At 43.5% G+C, this 19,354-nt stretch overlaps 1 protein-coding gene across 2 annotated transcripts; it reads right to left on the reverse strand.

Moving 5' to 3' along the window:
* Positions 1-539: 539 nt before the first annotated feature.
* Positions 540-17,531, reverse strand: LOC149362736 (carbohydrate sulfotransferase 5-like). 2 transcript variants are annotated; one of them, XM_089573194.1, is made up of 5 exons: positions 17,434-17,531; positions 14,157-14,207; positions 10,976-11,141; positions 6,509-7,062; positions 540-3,797 (listed from the first exon to the last, which is right to left on the reverse strand). In XM_089573194.1, the coding sequence occupies exons 3-5, from the start codon at positions 11,139-11,141 to the stop codon at positions 3,276-3,278; spliced, it is 1,242 nt and encodes a 413-aa protein (XP_089429320.1). In that variant the 5' UTR covers positions 14,157-14,207; positions 17,434-17,531; the 3' UTR covers positions 540-3,275. The 2 variants fall into 2 exon arrangements, with proteins under 2 accessions (XP_089429320.1, XP_089429319.1); XM_089573193.1 differs by lacking the exon at positions 14,157-14,207 and having other exon boundaries at positions 17,434-17,517.
* Positions 17,532-19,354: the final 1,823 nt, after the last annotated feature.

Below are 19,354 nucleotides of genomic sequence, written 5' to 3' on the forward strand. Positions count from 1 at the left end.
GGCGGCGGAAATCTCAGTGCTTATCGCAGGCGACGCCGTCACTGCAGTTATCCAAAGACCCCAACGCTGTTAGGAGAAGCTTGAACGTCAGCGCCAGTTAATTGACTGATTAATACCCCTGTCGCACAGCTTTCCTCGAAAGCCTTTCCAGGAAAGGCTCCACTTCTACCAAAGCAGTGAAAGCTGAAAGGAGCAGCGACGCCGCTACACGGTGCAGCCCGAAGGTGAAGCAATCGTTGAGGCCCAGTACCAGCTGCTGCACGCGAGGTCGCTGAAGTGAGAGTTATAAAATTAGAGCGGGGTATTCTATTGATGTAGTTCAGACATTTGTTTTTAAATTCTTGTTGCCTGCTCAAAAGAAATTCAACGATTACTTTCATCAGGAGCAGCAGGCTTTGTTAATTGCTTCCAACAATTGCTCCAACAATTTTACTGTCGTGAAATCTGAGCATAAAATAAATTACAAGCCCAAGTACACAAAAGCAGACAAACCTTTATTAGAGTTGTAAGATATTTTCAAACAGTGTTAGCTGCTTAGATTTTTTTCTTTCCTTTTACTCTTTGATGTTGGACGGCGCTACAATCGTAGATTGTCGAAGGCCACGCCTCTGGACTCTAGAGGTCTCGGACGGGTACCTTCGCTTCCAAGGTACTCAGCAGCATAAGTGCAACATGTGTGCCGTGTAGCTGCACACCTTGGACCTTTGAACATAAGGAACTGATTGTTACTAGGCTTTGGGGTGCCCGTGTGAAAGGGGTATAGGTAGAGACTTTAAGTACTAGCCAAAACTTTGCAGCTTTACGCAAGAGCTTCACAGCTTTTAAACTTTGATTCCCTGTGAGTTCTCAGCAAACGAATGTGGTTACGTTAAGTGCTACATAATGCAAGGCCTGTTGCCCATTGAATGACATTGACTTTTAAAGTATCATGACTTCTGTTGCTACTCCTAAGCCGGAGCTTGTTTCCGGGACGCGAAAGGCAGGTCCGTCAAACAGTTAATCGGATCTGTAGTGAAAATATGACTAAAATAAAAAAATACGCTGCTCAAAGTGGTGAATCACCACAGTAACTTTATTGAAAAAAAAAATATAGAAAAATGAACTAAGCGAAAAGGCACAAACTGAATCCGAAGTAGTATGGAACCAAGCGCAAGAACTGCGACTCATTTGCAAGTGCACCACTTTACATGCTTTGCGATTCTCAAGATGACAGGCTTGAGGGACTGGCACTGATCGTTGCAAAAGGGAACTCTTCAGGATTCTAACGCATGGATAGTGTCACCAGGAGTCAACAAAACTGGTGTCATATCAACGCATGGTATGCATACAGATCCCCGGAAGGCCAGTGATAAATGGATTAGGGTGCTACCATTTGAGGTAAATCGTAATGAGTTCAAACCTAAAAGAACCCTGGACAAAGTTAGCATGCATGTAAAATTTATCGGCATAGTTTGACCAAACTCGGTCTGCTGGCATTAGTTTACGGGTCGCAGGATTGTATAAGCTAACATGCACATATTGCTAGCTGTGCTATTGTTGGTAACGAACTTCACTACGACGCTTCATAATGCAGCGGTGCCATCGTGACAATGTCGGGACGTACCCGATGTTACAAACGCAGCTATCTTAAAGTGCCGGGTTAGTTCAGACGATCGCTTGCCTCAGTGCCGGCGACGGCAGAGGCTGTTCTCAGCAGTCATGTCGCTGCCCTAGAAGGCGCGCAGCGCCGCCTGCCAGCTGCTAAGAGAGACTCTTTGAGGGTATCCGTGCCTCTCATTCTCTTTCGCACCTTGATAAAGAAGTCATGGAAAAGCTAACGTGGTGTCGACTGTGACTGCTTACGCCTCCAACTCCACTGCGAGATAATGTTTGGAGAAAAGCTCCAAAGTTTTTTAGTCGCAGCGAGTGACAAATATAGGAAACAGTTGGCCATCCACTTTGAACAAATGTAAAGTTCTATTCATAATTCAACAAATAAAAATAAATTCAAGGCGGTCGAGAAATGTTGGGACGCGTAGTGTTTCACGATGATGCCGTTCTCCCATAAAGTGCCCATACTGTGCAGTTTTTTAAAGGTATAAGCGTGTTTGTCCTTACTTTCCTGGGAGGATTGGCTCTGCGGCGAAACTTAGGTGTTTCCGTCCTGAGTGACTGCGAATAATTGCAATAGGTGTTGACGAATGATAATCTTACTCCTGATAATCCCGCTGACTTTCGCCCGTTGACACTGCTTTTCGTGCGTGAGTGCTATTTGTGCCGCGCGCTTAACCGCATGTAACAGGCTGCTCGTCCAAATGTCGCTTTCGCTTTCTGTTTTTGTTGCCGCATTTACTTATTTGTTCTTAGGGGCTTCACTTTGGGGAAGAGTGGAAAATATTCTCTGCCTTGATTTGCGAGGTGACATTTACAGAATCCCTTTGCCAATCCAATCCCTCTAGAGAAGCACAGTCTGAGGCGTGGACAGTCAAGGCAGACGCCGCGCTAGCTCTTTCACGGCTTTGTAAAGGAGGGCGACAAAAGCAGAGGAAAGCAGACGCTCGTAGCGGTTATATTCACAGTTTCGGGGCGCTGGCGCTCCTAGCATGGCAGCAACACGACACCGGAGAACAGCGACTGCAACTGTCGGCTTTATGGCCGGAGAATTCTTGACCATCGTTCTCCTTGGTATTGCTCATGCGTTTTATTCGTAGTCGACATTACTGAAAGCATAGGCAGACTATTTATGCTTTAGAATTCATATAAGTGAATTTGTACCTTTACACAGTTAAAAGATTACACTAGTTCACTAGATTATGCAGCATATTGCGAGTAGAAAACAGGAAGTTTTAAGAATTGTGTAAAAACAGCCACCAATTAAAGGTTTTGGACAAAGTTTAACGCAGACTGCGGCACCCGGAAACATCATGACGATACGCAGGGAAAGAGGACATGGCCTGTTACCTTTTAACTGACTTTCAACTCGTCCGGAGTGAACCTGCTCAGGATTCTTCTTCACAGTAAAACAATACGCCCTTTACAGAGCACCTTAGTTGCACAATTATCAAATGTACGTAGGTAGACAGTTCTTTGCATTCATGGTAAATGCACAAACTTCCAGCAGCGTTGAGCTGGAAATACTTGAAGAGCATCCTGCCATAGGTTTTGTGTTGCAGTACATATTCAGCGCGATAGCACGGGTTATACTTCAGCTGTCATGAACTACAGCATGGTGAAGCGAACCTAGTGAACGTCGTTTACAAATCTGGACTCTCGGATCAATTACAATACTGAGGTGTTCATTGCTTTAATGTGCTCCGCACTTCACCTAAAATGTCAGTGTAACCTAGCCTTTGTAGTATATCACCGCACACACGCTCGACTGAGACAATGGCCTCCTTCGACAACTTCTTAGTCCAACTCCGGATGGTCCCGCTCGTGTTTCTTTTCGTAGAGTACAGATCCTTCAAGTCCTTCGTGTTAGCAACAGTGTGGGTCTCCAGAAACGATGTCGCGTATAAACCATAATCTAAACCGAGACGGGAAAAGAGTGTCTTTGTTTCATTTAGAGGATCACCAGCCACATCTTCGAAGCGAACCCTGTGCTTCCGGTTTAGCCACCTATCATCTGAAAGATGTTCAAACGCGTCAAGGTCCTGACGCATTTGTGCACACAGGGCCTTCGCGCTTCGACATTCCTCGACGCTCATGCACCAACTCATGCTCCGACGAGAAGCGTAGATCGCCCGCGGGTCCCTCACGAGATGCACCACTTGCACTTGCTGCGCGATTTCAGAGTTCCCGTTCATCCAGGCCACCACCTGCGTCATCAAATGATTCAAGTTTACACAGAGTTTGGGGAGATAAAGAGGCATTGTGACGTCACTTTGCACTGTGTCTCTCCGATGTAGTCGGGTTCGTTCGAAAGATGTCAAGCTATGCTGACATTTTTTAAAAGAGCGCTTGAAAAGGCAAAAATTTTCTTGACTGTTGTCTTAACCCATGAACGAATGAGGCATTTATGAAGAAAACAGGGCACGAATAAAAACCATTGCAAATCAAAAGTGACCACTGATTGAAGATAACTGGAAACTGATGTAAGGCCTAGTATTGAAGGAAATAGACACAACATATCTATACCTGTTTAGCGCAAGAAATGGAACAGGCGATTGGGGAACCTATAGCTTTAGTGTTGTGAAATCGAGAACTCCTGGTGCACGTCTTTGTGCCATCCACAGGAATGGCGTTTGCGATGAGACGAAGAAGAAAATGGGAGGTGCGTGGGTAGGGCCATTAAGCCTGAGGACATGATCATCATCATCATCACATAGACAAAGTAAGATAAGTTTGACGCACAATGCTCACACTAATTGCCCCTTCCCCCACCCCCCTCCTCCGGACGAAAGCAACAATTCTGGTTGCAATTAGAGTGATGACGGGCAAAGGGCTTGAGCCAGGACACATGGACGATCTGGATGCCACTACAGCGACAGTCAGTCAGTAACAGGTGAAGCGGGTGCTGCACGATACCTAAAGGTGGATGTTTGTTCAAGCACTGTATAGGGGCCAATATAGCGGTTCATTAGTTTTATCACCTAGCCTTGGTGTACACATGGGTGTCCAGAATAAAACCTCATCGCTAGGGCAGAGACAGTGCATGGAGAATAAGGTCACAACATCGTTTTCAGGAGTCCTGGCAAACGCTGTGATCGCTGATGTTCACGGCAGGGGCGATGGGGGAAGTAAATTGTTTGTGGGAGGGTGCGAAAGAAGGGACGAGGACAGAAAAGAAAGCTGGTTCCATGACAAAGGTAGGGATCTGGCCGTAGACAAGGAAGAACGGTGAGTAACGGGTTGTTCGTTGCAGGGCAGTATTGTAGGCAAAGGTTACAAATAAGAACAGGGAGTCCCATTTGGTATGATTAAGCTGAATGTAGGCGGAAATCATGTCGAAGGGGTCTGATGGAAGCTTTTTGTGAAGCTACTGGTTTGGAGGTGATAAACAGATGTTGTTTTCCGCATGGCTTTGGAGGCATGAAGAACTTGCTCCAAGACGGCGGAGAGCAAAGCCTTGACGTGGTCGCTGAGATGAACACGAGGGAGTACGTGGTGCAGAATAATGACGTGCAGAAAAAAGTGGACAATCTGTGCAGTGGAGCCGCAAGGAAGAGCAGCAGTTTTTGCGTATCTAGTTAGATGGTCCACGGCGGTAACTATCCAGTGATTATTCGCCGGTGTCTACGGCAGAGGTCCGCAAAGGTCGATGCCGACCATTTCGAACGGAATGAATGGGTAAAATGCACGACTCAATGCAAGAATACCATGAGCACTGGCCGTTCCAACTCCCACTCGTTCCGGTTCAGCCATATTTTTTTAACTCTAAACTTTCCACACCACACTTAAGGCAGATAAATATCGAGGTGCGCAAAAGCAAACGCGAACGGCAGTTCTTTAGCGGGAATGTAAGAAATTTTGTTTAAAGGCTAAATTGTTATATAATGTAACAAATAAATTTCCGGATTTTTTATTGAGTGCATAGGAGATCAAGCAACAGATACTGTTTATCTAGCAGACGCACATAAAACGAGAAAACCGGCAGGAAATACGCTACTGTGAGAAATTCAGTGAGTGCGAAAATAGCCGAGGACGTGCTACCAAGTTCATGCCCGTTTCCTTCCATTCAAAAGCATTATGGGCACGTTTCACTAAAGACACGATGATGAGGTGTCCATGTGAAGCCACCACATCAGCGGCCCTATAGTGGGGCGCCATAAAACTAGCGTTCTCACCGGAGGAGTTCGAGGGGGAGACACGGAGAGGAGAGCGCATCAGATTTGTTCTTTCGATCACGCCGTCGACGTCGCGCACCAGCTCAGTAGCGCGTGAGCCGCACTGCCTTTAGTCTAGTTAGAGCTTCAGCATGCGATTGATGCTCCCGGTCTCTCGGCTAGAGAAGACACTGTGAGAGTTAGGCGAAGTTTGGCGCTTAAGGCAACAGCGGCAGGTGAAGAGGGAATAGGCTGCGCACGGCTCAGCGTTGTGAGCGGCCGATGCGTGAGCGAAGCGGAAAAGACGCAAAGATCCAGAGGTGCGAGTAGCCAGGTTGAAAATTATGCGTAAAAAATACGAAGCAGAAATGTAGGCACGGCGGTTGACCCACTGCTGGCGTAGATTTGGCGCATCACACTGAACGATCGACCGTGAATTTTTTTGTCACGATATCATTCATGATGAAGTTTAGCGCCAAAAACGAGGACTAAGTAGGAGAGAATGAATAAGATTCAACTCGCCCAACTTTCCACCTTACTACGATATCATTAAGCAGGGTTTTTTATTGAGTACCAATCCTATTATTCGTTCTCTTAGCGTAAGCCTCCCCAAGAATTTGTTTTCTATCCTAAGCTCAGAACTCTTATTAATCAGATGAGATGAATATTGAAAAAGTGTAATTACTACATACTTTCTTTTCATGGATTGTCAAAAGCATCCTGTAATTGCGCTTCGTATACGTATAAAACCATGCCGCAAATACCTGTGCGATGGACAGCCTCGTGAACTTAAAAACTTGAAGTTCGGCCCTTGAGCAGAGAGCGCTGATGTGGCCTGGGGATGAGCACGATGGTCCCCGTCCACAAACGTCCGCCAGGAACCGGTTGTGCTTGTATTCGGCATTGTTTTCTTGCCAGAGCGTGAAGAAAGGCACATTGTACATCCGGCACCGAACGAGCTCGTCAACAAGACCGAAGGCGAGCTGTTGCCTGCCCGGCCGAATACGACTCGCTGAGGTAAATGGCTGTAGGGGTTCGAAGTGAAAGTAGGTCCTCGGACCTGAAGAAAGGAGCTCGCCGAGAAATGACGATCCTCCTCTAAAGTAGGCGACGATCAGCACTATTCTAACTTTGGTGGTCGGGACCACAGGATACGTTCCCAGGGCCCTTTGAAAAGCGATTGGCAGTGGTTCGTCTAGAGATGAGTCCGAAATGGTGCCTTGCAGTGATTCAGAAGTTTCGTTTGTCAAGAACCACGAGCCGCTTGTGTTTTCGGTTCTTTGAACCGGGAACCTTGCTCGCTGTGTGTACGTAGAAACTGCGGAGAATAAAAGTAACGTGTTAATTCATGTCCTAGATGACACGGGAGATCTGCACTACGCTCTAAGACACGGTTCACAATGCTAGATATGAATAAGAGATTCCGTTTCCTTCAATGGAAATCGCTTATCTCGAAAAAATTAGACAAATTGCATAGCACATCAAATGCCATTAAGACGCCATTTTATTACTGAGCTCCCATCTCGGCTTTCAGCGCAAGAGCTCCGTAAAATTTCAATGTACATGTGTCATGCGCCACTGTTCCTCGCGATCTAGAAAGGTATTAGCATTATTTTCTTTTCGTTTTGGAACCATAGAGCTCCCCTTCACTAAAAACTCAGCACATTCGTCCTTATTCGCACTGACTTTTATATGTGAAGTAGTAGACAGTTCAATGCATAGCCACTACATGAGAAAAAACGAATAAATATTTGCCGTCTGGCGAACAGAACAGTCAACGGAGTTCGCTATTCACGTAGTAACCACTTTGCAAGTCTTCCTTGAGATGAATAATAATAACCGGGATATAGAATTTGTCTCGAATATCTCTGAGCTCCCAGATATCGAAAATACATTTTAAGGCATAGCTTACGAATCGAAAGCAAAAGCTGAATGCATAAAATTCGATTCTTCAAAATTTCTCAGTAGCCGTACACGCATAATTCTTATTTATTTTATATTAATTACGCTGCTGCTTTGGCGTAGCCAGCAATATTTTTCAGGGGGTGTTATACGCCACCGGAAAAAAAAAAGAAAGACAGCCTGGGCCGAAACAATATCTTAGCCATTTTTCTACTTTAATATAAAGCCGAAGGGTTAGTTGTTCCGTCCCTAAAATATTTACATAAGAATACGAGTGCACACAGGACTCTGGCGACTTGATTCGTAAAGAACGCTTATTCTTTAACAAAAAAGTACTCGTACGAAAAATCGCCTAAAATTTAAAATATTTTTTCACATAATATAAAACAACCCAAAAGCATCTGCTCTACAACAAAGCCAGCAACTGCGGACGAATGGCATTTGTCAAAAACTTGTACCCCATGCATGCGAACCAGCGCCAAGCCACAGAGTCGCTTAAAGAAAGTACTTTTTATTTTTGCGATAGTTTAGGACCATTTGGGGGTAATGCAAAGGATGAAAAAGTAGGCTGACGTGTAAATGTATGTGTAATTGGGTGAACTGTGCCCACAATTAAAAGGAGTGCCATACGTCGTGCGGTGGCGAATAAGTGACCCTTTTCTGCCATAACTTGCACTTCCTATTATGGAGCCCCGGCGACGTACATCAATCTTTTCAAGAATAAACAAGAGATAACGCAAGGGGTGCAAAACATTCCTGAATAATTACTGAAACACAAAAATAAGGGCCACTGTTTGAAATTCAACGCAGAGCTGTTGGGCGAGGAAAAAGAGCTCTATTAAAATACGGTCGCGGCAGTGCATGAAAATTGTGTGAGCTCCTCTGCAAGCTGAACATTATCTAAAATTGTCTGCGCGGGGGAGAGGGTGCTGCGCTCAGAAAATTTGTGGGGATGTTCTGACACTGAAACAATCCCCCCCCCCCCCCCCCCCCCCGCTCTCCTCACCCGTGTCTACGCCCCTGCGCTTCTGGCATTACTACTGCTCGCTTAATGGGAACCTCTACGTATGTGTTTGCCTGAACGCGTTCTACTGAAATTTTCACGGTAGATACCCCAGGATTTTTTCATTCTTATTGCCTAATTTAACAGTCAGGCAGTGCTTTCTGTCAGGCCAAGCAAATTTAATTTTCTCGTTTCGTAGCCTCGATCGGAAAGATTCCTGCGAGCAGCCTTGCTTATCTGACTTCACGAGGGGCGCGTCTGTCGCTATTCACTCTGCGTCTGCTCAAGGAAAAATTTCGGGCTTGTTTGTTGTCACCTCAGACTAATAATATTCGAAGCTGTTACCTGCACTCGCCAGTTTAGCCCGCCGCTCCTCAGACGAGAGGTTTTTGGATAATATCCGAGACGTGCTACTGTGGTAACAAACCAAGCTTCGGTTTCCCCGTTCGTCCTCTTTTTAAATGGTTTTGCTCCGTTCATTGAAAAAAATATATATATTCGTTGGAAGGTCCGAAACATATATAATTACACCCGAGGTGGCCTGTAATGTGCCTTAAACAAAAAATATTAAATTTTTATTCATTTGTTCTTACGATATTATTTCTTAATCACACAGTTCCAACTTTTCATGCAGATGGTATCCTGAAATATCACATTTTAACGCATACAGTTTGCTTGTATTTGCGGCTTTCACTCCCCAGTCGTGCATTTGATGGTGTTCTAGAAACTGAGGGAACAGGGTCGACAAGGATGACCGCATGGAATCATTATTTATTAGTCAGACAATATATGCACGTGTACTTAACAGGACAAAGAAAGTACATAAATTTGTTATTCTCAGAAAAAGCAGACTCTGCGGCCCTTTCCATGTATATTCTTGTTTGTCCCAAAGCAATAGATGCATTTATGGCTGGGAAAATTTAATTTAGTGTTTCCCGCCACCTGGTTCAAAATGTGACGTCTACACCGAAAACGACTCCGTGACAAGCACACTGAGGTCAGCGGTGATGTAGCCGAAGCTCTGGAGTCCGAGCCCAAAAACCTCTGTAGACGCACCGCAGCTTACTTCCTAATACGACCGATGAAGGTGATACCTGTATTCTGTTTTTTGGCCTTTAACAGCTTGTAAAAACTCAGTTTTCAATGAAAAATGGCGTCTTCTTCGCTATATCGCGGCAATCCATCGATACAGCCAAGTTAAGTTTGCCTGGAGTGGACGTCCAATGGCCAATGGAGATTTTTAATCACAAAAAAAAAACTTCAGTTTTTTAGCACTAGCAGAAGACTAAAATGAGTGGGAAAATAAGACAGTTCAATGCATAGCCACTACATGAGAAAAACGAATAAATATTTGCCGTCTGGCGGACAGAACAGTCAACGGAGTTCGCTATTCACGTAGTCACCACTTTGCAAGTCTTCCTTGAGAAGAATAATAATAACCAATGCTCGTAATTACGATCCGGGATATAGAATTTGTCTCGAATATCTCTGTGCTCCCAGATATCGAAAATTCATTTGAAGGCATAGCTTACGAATCGAATACAAAAGCCAAATGCATAAAATTTGATTCTTCAAAATTTCTCAGTAGCCGTACACGCATAATTCTTATTTATTTTATATTAATTACGCTGCTGCTTTGGCGTAGCCAGCAATATTTTTCAGGGGGTGTTATACGCCAGCGGCAAAAAAAAAAGAAAGACAGCATGGGCCCAAACAATACCTTAGTCATTTTTCTACTTTAATATAAAGCCGAAGGGTTAGTTGTTCCGTCCCTATAATATTTACACAAGAATACGAGTGCACACAGGACTCTGGCGACTTGATTCGTAAAGAACGCTTATTCTTTCACAAAAAAATTCGAAGGAAAAATACTAGCCATTTTTTCGCCTTTAATCTCTCTATATTATGTCTTGGATAGGGCGTATGTCCCTCCGAACATCTTAGATATACCTCTTGATGAAGTAAAAAAAAAAGCAACCTTCAGTTGACCTTTCTCTTTAAATCATTTTTGAAGCGCTGTTCTTTCTATATCAACATGAATTACAAACTCACTCGGATTTCTAGAACGCCATGCTTTATCCCTATAGTATTCAGAGTGGATATTTTCTCAGTGCTTGCGGCTGCATTTCAGTGCCTTTGAAGGAAAGGAAAGACGAAGGTTTTGGCGAAGGCGGTCCATGGTTAGCATGAACATACATTATTACCAGCGTTTTTTAGTTTTATCGAATCTCATTTTCTTTTTAAACAGCTAATCCTCACCAGTGTTTTTGGCTAAAACTGTAAAGTCATGGGCCTAATTATAAGGTGTGATTTAAAGATTAGTTACCTTGCAGTGCTTGAGTTGAGTGATTAGCCTTCAAGCAAAGGCAGCCTTCTGGCATTCCTTCTGACCTCTGTGTGCAAATGAAATAGAAGAATACCAAGAAGCCTATCGCAACGATGAGATATACGACACTTCGTTTCATGGAATTCCTGAATGCGACGAAGCTCATCTGTCAGCAGAAGAAAGAAAAATGGAAGCAGCATTTCAATATCGTCGTTTACTTTTGAGTAAACAGTGAACACAAATTACGAACGCATATCTGAAAGAAAACATTAATTTTAAGCTGCAAGGTTATCGCGTGTAGGCGCCAGGGACACGTTAGTGCTTTTAATGAGACATGGCTTCTCTTTACGGAAATGCTTGGCATGGATGAATTGGAATTTTCTGTTCAAAGCAATTACGAAGCGGATAATTACTCATTATTTTACTAAGAAAGTTGGTACCATAAACACAGAACAATCGTAATAAATTCTATCTTGATGAAGATACTAGAAAACTCATAAATATAGCATATATTATTTTTTTTTACAAAAAACCCTTTTCATTTCCATACAATTCATCTTCGAGACTTGAGTGGCACAGACTGACATTCCTGTCTGACAAACAGAGATGTCCATTATAGCCACTTGTGTTTGTACTCTATATAGAGCTGGAGAGTAGTGCTATTCGAGGTGTCCGTATCCTAAATAGTGAGCTAAAAGTATGAGCCTACGCAGATGAGCCGGTGTTTTTCTGCGCAGAGATGCTTAGCAGAGATGAAGTTGCTCGCTTGACTGAGCAGTTTGGCACAACTTTGGCTGCCCAGATGAACCTTTCCAAGACCTGCGGTCTGCTGTTTGGATTCTGCGGATCTACACCAGCTGAATATGCTGGCTTGGCATCGTCGTATGTACCGCCCAATTAGCTTGGTGTACCATTAAGTGGCTACATGCAGAATGAAAACTATTGGAAAGATTGCGTATCGGCTGTACAGCACTGTGCTCACAGAGTTGTTCCACATGGTCTGTCAATATTCGGCAATGCTTGTTTCAAGCTACAAAAATACGTTCTGGTTTGCAGATCATGCACTATGCAAGGATTTCTATTAATCGCTTCCACAGAGGTCTTGCTACTCTTGTTCGAGGTTCTTCCATGAAACCAATGCGACGTGATTATCTTTTGCGACCTGTCAGCATGGGTGGGCTTAATGTTATTTCTGCCAAACTTCCAACCCGATACACCGAGCGTTTTTCCACAAAAATTAAGTTAATGTTCCGCCCACGCTGCTTGTATCCTCTAACTTCTCTGACCGTTCCTATTTCTGGAGGTTTAAGCACGAAGTATATTTTGCTGCAAGTTTTTTCGCAGTCACTTTTTCAACAAAATTCTTACTTTCTATGGCGCAAAAACCCGTGTACCAAGACTTGATTTTGATTCATTTCCCTCCTCCTATTTACCGCTCAATGTATATTTTAGCAGGCTGCCTTTTTGTGCTCGTTGGTAGTACATAGCTTCAAAACACTGTAGTGCAACCAAAGACGAGTAAAAAAATGAACAGAAAGAACACCATGAACGCTAACTTCCAAAAAACTTTATTGTTCTCATGCAGCACATTTATACGCAAGAAAAAAACACGTCGTCAGTTTTGCACAAAATTATCGCGTTCGCAAAAAAAAACGAGTTCTTCGTCACTGAGAAAGATAGAAGGCGTGCTAACAAGAGTGTGACCTGAACTATTCTTCTTCTAAGCTTCAGTGATTTCTCCTGTTAACCTATTTCTGCTTTTTCCTGTGACAAAACATTTGTCCAGAAAAGCTTTGCATGTTATTGTCTGCAACGAAAAAATATGTTAAAGGAGGTTCCCTCCTTTCCTATACGTTATATTGCGAGCATGATCCATCAGGGGCTCATTGAGGCACGTTCCAGTCTGCCCTATATATTTGTTACCTCAACATAATGGAACCTGATACACGACCCCTTCATCGCACATTACATACGATTTCTGGTGCTTGACAGTGCACCCACGTGGCTTGCTGTTAGTTTTTCGAAATTTGCACAAGGTAGCACATTTTTTAGGGGCCGAAAGCGCCACAGTTGTATTTGCCCTTGGACCTAATCTTTTCAGGTTGTGAGAAATCTTGAGTAGATAAAGCACTACAAGTTATCTTTGTCTGTCGAGACCCGGATTCAGATTCCCTTATCTTGCAGTAACAAATATATAGGGCAGACAGGAAGGTGCCTCAATGAGCACCTAATGGTTATGCTCGCAACATCAAGAACTGAAAAGGAGGGAAGGTCGTTGAACATATTCTTTCGTGCCAGAAAAAACATGCAGAGCTTTTCTGGATAAATATGTAGCCATAGCAAAAAGCATACATAGGTTAACAGGAGAAATAAAGGCAGCTTAGAACGTGAATAGTTCCCGTCACACTTGTTTTAGCTCGCTTTCCATCTTTCTCAGTGACGAAGAGCTCGCTTTTTTGCGAACGCGATAATGTGTTTTGATGGGATAATGTGATAATGTGACGGCGTGTTTTTTTTTCTGGCGTATAAATCTGCCGCTTGAGAACAATAAAGTTTGTTGGAAGTTAGCGCTCGTGGTGTTCCTTCTGTTCCTTTTTGTCCTCGTGTTTGGTTGCACTACCGTGTTTTGAATCAATGTATAGATTGAGCGCTAAATTGGAGGAGGCGTACTTTAGATTGGCAGGAAATGAAGTTCTTATTAGGGTGCGTAAAATGCTACATTCACCATGCACTACGACCTGCTTCTACAAGCTACCGATGAAAGCATTGCCCGTGAGGACTCTGCTTCAGAAAACGGACATATTTTTGTTTCATCTCTGACTTGCCGCCTCTGTGATGTTCCAAAAAGAATTTAACCTGGCTTCATGAATTGTAAGGACACTATTTTGTTCCGGGATATCATGCAACAGACCTTGAAAAGGCGAGTTTATTTGACTTCTAGTAGCGTAGGATACCTGATTGCAGTGGAATATGTTTCTAAACTCATGATATGTTCTATTGTGATTGTACTTAATAGCTTATGGAAAATCAGAATGATGGACCGGCCAAAGCATTTAGTTGTTTCGGAAAAATCTCATTTCTCCCAATTGACTGTTCATCTGAGGGAAGTGTATGAACAGACCGACTTTAAACCGGAGTGACACGCCATCTTACTCCCTCTTGGTCATGTGCTCGGCCTTACCTCCAGGCAGGGGCTCTGCTACTGTTCTTGTGATGTTTTTCGGGGCGTTTTCTGAAAGAGTTATAGATAGTTCATGTGCATGTAAGATATTTTCAGTGAAAGGAATACCAAGTTTGAAAACAACTAAAAAAGGTGCCCTGGTCTAGTGAACAGAGTGGCCGGCTCCCATCCCACGAGACAGCGGTTCGATTCCCACCGCCGGCTCGCAGATTCTTTCGTTTGCCCTGTTAGGATGAACGGTTGCACCTCTTAGTTGCTCCCTCCAAACAAACAGTTGAGCCGTAGGGATAATACGTGGCTAGATTAAAGGTTAGCCGCTCTGCATTTAAGCACTTCATTTTTCCAGCAGGCGCTCTCAATGTCCATCGAAGAAACATACTTGACGGTGCACAGCTGATCAAGTGTGTCGTCGACACTGGGGAGGGCGTAGGCATCTTGCTTCGTCACCTCGTTCAAGCGGTAATATTCGACGCACAACCGAAAGGCGCTGTCTTTATATCTCAGCAGAACAACCGGAGCCATCTAGGAGCTCTTCAATGGCTTGATGACGTCTTTGCGAACATTTCTTAATCAATTTAATCGCGGATTGCTTGGCGTTTTCGCGGCGGCACACGGTAGAGCTCTGGAGTGAAGGTCCGGTGCGTTCGTCGGTTAAAATGTTGTGCTTGGCAATCGTTCTTCACACCTTTGAAAAGGGTGAAAAAACCCGCCGACGGATGTGAACTTCGGATGATCTCTTGGCAGTTAATACAAAACAGTGTACTCTGTAACGAATAATATTCGTGCAGAGTAGTGCCTGTAACGCAATTCATTGTTCATGAGTCGTGTTGACTGCCTTACGCCAAACATTGCATGAGAATAGTTATTTGCTAGAGTGGTATATATCTTCATATCTGCAAAGGCTTCATATCTTCCCAGAGCAAAGGCTCTTTGTCCAGAAACCCTGTGTCGCGGACCTCCTGTTGTTCTGTTGCGTGCACTTTCTTTTCTAATACCTTCAGAAGATGTTTCTGTTGTCTTCTAGTGGCATGCTGCCGGTGGGAGCCGAGCCCATCACCTGCGAAGTGCTTAACGAGCGCCTCAGATCTGGCAATCTTGACGCCATAGATAAGCTAACAGAATTCTCCCGCAGCTCCATCACTCGCTATTTCGTCACGTTCCACGTGACACTTGCTGTAATACTGGGCGTACTATACCCTCCGCTATGGAAGAGGTTGGCGCTGGTTAATATTGTGAAATTTAGGTTGCACGTAACATAAATGCTTCCGCCATACCTCTTTTCGTACAACATAGGACGCACAATTTGGAGGTCGCGGTTTTGGATCCCATGAGCCGTATATGATTGTTTTTCGTCCATTTTCTAATCAGTGATACTTGACGTCTGAAATGATCACACTATATATTTCCCATTGATTAACAACACATATTAAAGAAAGAAGCATTCCCCCAAACTTTGCTTTGTTTCAGTGACTGTTGGCTTCCTTCATATGCGAGGTGAATACACTTAATATTTTAAATTAATGAGAGCGAGAAAATGAGGCCAAAGCCATACACGATTATTAGGTAAGCGCTGTAGCTCGTCTTGTCGACGTGGTTTCTTATTCGTATTTTGTGTCCGCGTATGTTTTCGAACCTTTCTTGTCTTACGCCACAAAATACCTGGGGGAATGTCAGATCGTTAAAAGAAATTCACGTCCCGCATATTTTTAGTTGTTCTTAATGTGTCCATCCACATCAGAGATGCAGGTGGATCTTCTCTACTTACCGTCATGTTTTGAACACATGGCCTTCTATGCAAGCTAGGCAGGAGCGACATATTTAACCCTGCACTTCCCACCACAGCGTCTGTGCTTTGGCATTTATCCCATCACGTGCGCCCGTTGGCGCCGTACCGAAGAGTGCAACCACCAAAAGACAGTTTTTGGATGCGGCCGCTGTGCTGTCGTGTTGTGTGAATCACATGCGCGGATTTTACGAGAGTTTCTATCGCGCAGGAGTGTCAGAGAATGGACAAGACGATCCACTGTTTCTTCCAGCAGCTTATAAATTATGAAGTTGAATGGAATAATTGGGGCTCAGCGACTCAAACCAGCACAGCCAGAGAATGACCGGTTCACGCTTACTGAACTCAGAGAAAATTGACTTTGAGGTTTGTTAGCTGAGTCATGATCAGGCGCTTTTATGTTTCAGCACAAAAACAGTTGCCGATTTATCAGCGCAATACTGGTAGGGCTCCGCAAGCTTGCTGTCCAATTAATACAGCAAGTCGATGTGCTTTTCTTGTATGCGGTAATCTGAAATAAGTTTGGTCGCACAGCAAATTTCTATTTTTTGCGCGTAATTTAAGAACACACAGATTAAAAAAATGTGTATTCGTCATAATGTCAAAAAAGGAAAGGAAAGCAAGATAGCTATGAGCAAAAAATAAAATATGAAATGAAATCTTTGACTCATTCTTCAATACCATATCAGCCTTTTGAAGAAATGCAATATATTCGAAACGATTTCTTTAAATCAAAATACTGTAAATCCACCACTGTACTTATAAATTCACTTCTGCACTTTGTTACCTTGAAAATATTTCGAAAATTTGGACACAACGTACATTAGTTTCGTAAAACTCCGCCCTCTATGAGCAGTAAAATAACGACATACTTGGTTGAAAGTGGAAAACTTGTCGGTATGATTTCACCGTAGCATTTTTTTTTCCTTACTGGACCCATAAACTGAAACTGTCACAAATTTCCTAGGTTCGTAAGGATGTAGCACTAATACGCAACGCACGCCGCATACCACCTTCAGTGTGTCACAGTTCTGGGCAATATGTTGCAAAATTTTTGAAACTCCGGCAGAGACTGGCAATTCACCCATGTCAGTGTTTGTAGTCAAGCAAAAATGCTTTTTCTTGATGAGGTACGGGTCCACAAGCTTGCAAAAATACCAACAAAATCTAGCCTTTTTTATAGTTTTCTTAACCGGAACGCTAGTCATTTTCATACTAACTTATTTTCCTCACGAGTGTTGAACATATTTTTAGAATGCCACTGCCTTCTAAGCTGCCTAGTGATGAACCTGCATTAGAATAGGGAATTAGGACATTTGTCTCGGCTGGTTGGTGCATTGCTGATGGAAAGAAAACATAGCGGGAAAAAGCGCTGCCAAAAGGAAACACCCGTCCTGTAGTGCATTCCTCCTTGTCCTAGTTGTTCCGCGATGTTTTTTACTTCAAACAGGAGACAACGTTCCGGGGTCAATTTTTCCAAACAATTGCACTCACCTTAGATTCTGTTTCGTGACTGTCGCTCACGACTGCCGGCGCGTGCATGGTCTATAACAGTTAGATGAGCTCAGAACGCGCTGCTCGGTAGAACACCGGATGCGAAACAGCTGCACCTAGCCCAAGGATACCCATCCTGGTAGCTGCAGCGCTACGCGCACGCGCCACAGAGAAAAAAAAATACTTCCAGGTACACGCCAATGCCGAAAGTGGAACTAAAAAACGAATGTGTTGAAAACACAGCTGCATAGGCATTCGCTGAGCTCATCCAGACCGCATTGAGCGCCGGCTTTGACGCAGTGAATTCCGGGGGTTGTTTTTCCGCTTCCACGCCATGACGCCATGCTTCCGCCAGAATACTTTGTGGGTGATGGGACGCGGGCCGTTGCATCCTATCTATTGCAGTGGCGGGTCTGCCAAAACCCTCTCTGTTTTGTTCTTTGGGTCTGCTCGCAATGTTTCGTCGCATTTTTTTTCTTTGTCCTTCCTCTCCCCAGTTGCTAATTTGGTCGTGGACGTAGTCCACCGGAGCTAAGTGTCTTCTTCAAACCACCACCTTGCGTCGAGATGCATCACAGCACGTCGAGAACAACGCTCTGGCGCTAGGTTTCCAATGAGGTTTTTCGGTTCTTCAACCGGAAATGTAGTTCTCACTTGACATTGACTATAAAACGTTTCATGCGACATTTTCAATGAGTGGGTTGTATGCCCCTATTTTCTTGAAGAGTGACTGACTCGAAGAAAGTACTTCGAAGAAATTATTTATTTATTTATTATTTATTTATAAATAAATAAATAATTTCTTCGAAGTAGTTCCTTCGAGTCAGTCACTATTTATATATTTATTTATCAGTCACTATATATTTATTTATAAATAAATAAATAATAAATAATAAATAATTTCTTCGAAGTACTTCCTTCGAGTCAGTCACTCTTCAAGAAAATAGGGGCATACAACCCAGCCATTGAAAATGTTGCATGAAACGTTTTATAGTCAATGTCAAGTGAGAACTACATTTTTTAATTACACATCGTTATTTCCTGCACTCTAGACTGGTCCCGCTCATTATCCGACGCTTCACCTGAATAATAAACTGCAGGATTTAAGATAAGTTCATAAAATAGGTGTCAAGTAGTATGCTTTGGTTTGCCTAGCATTTTATTCGTCGTTACCTGGTGATGTCAAAGAAGGCAACTTTAGTTATTTTTGTTCCCGAAAACAATCTCAGCTTTCACGCATTGTAGTTTCTGTTAACATTGGTGGCGAGTAACAAAATACGTCGAGAGATAACGCCTCAAAATTTAAATGGCAATTCTGTGATTTTCGTAGGTGCGTCGAATGAACCTGTGAATAAATAAAGTTGTCCATGCTCAAAAACTTCGCGTACCAGATAAATAAGTTTTTTCTTGCGTCTTTAGACATCGGTAATGTCGAAAAAAATAAGGTATAGCCTAGATAACCACATTTTCCACAAAATTGTTCACTACATGGCATACAATTCACCGACATCTGTTTTACGCACCAGTTACTCAGAGTATTTCGGATGGGGATAAAAAATTGAGTTTTGGTATTTATTTTGTTCTATCCCGCAATTTGCATTAGTTGAACATTCATGACGATTAAATCATGGTGCATAATATTGCTGGTGTAGCAGATACATCACAAAAAGAAGCGACCCGCCTATTGCGCGTAAAGCCTCTCAAGCGTAAGAAAAATCTGCGAAGGATTTCCGCTACCACATTTTCAGGTGCCTGATGTCCTATTTACATGCCGAATAGGAACTGCGAGCATAACCGGGACCACCCCGCGGCGGAAAATTTGCGCCCCAACAAATATACGAATACGTTCATGCTGGGCACTGCGACCTCCCGCGGGCGTTTGAGTGTTGATGTAAATCCCCTGAATTTCGAGACACCTCCA

The sequence above is a fragment of the Amblyomma mixtum genome, chromosome 2 (genome assembly GCF_055824585.1).
Source record: "Amblyomma mixtum isolate Tamu chromosome 2, ASM5582458v1, whole genome shotgun sequence".
NCBI classification, from domain to species: domain Eukaryota; kingdom Metazoa; phylum Arthropoda; class Arachnida; order Ixodida; family Ixodidae; genus Amblyomma; species Amblyomma mixtum.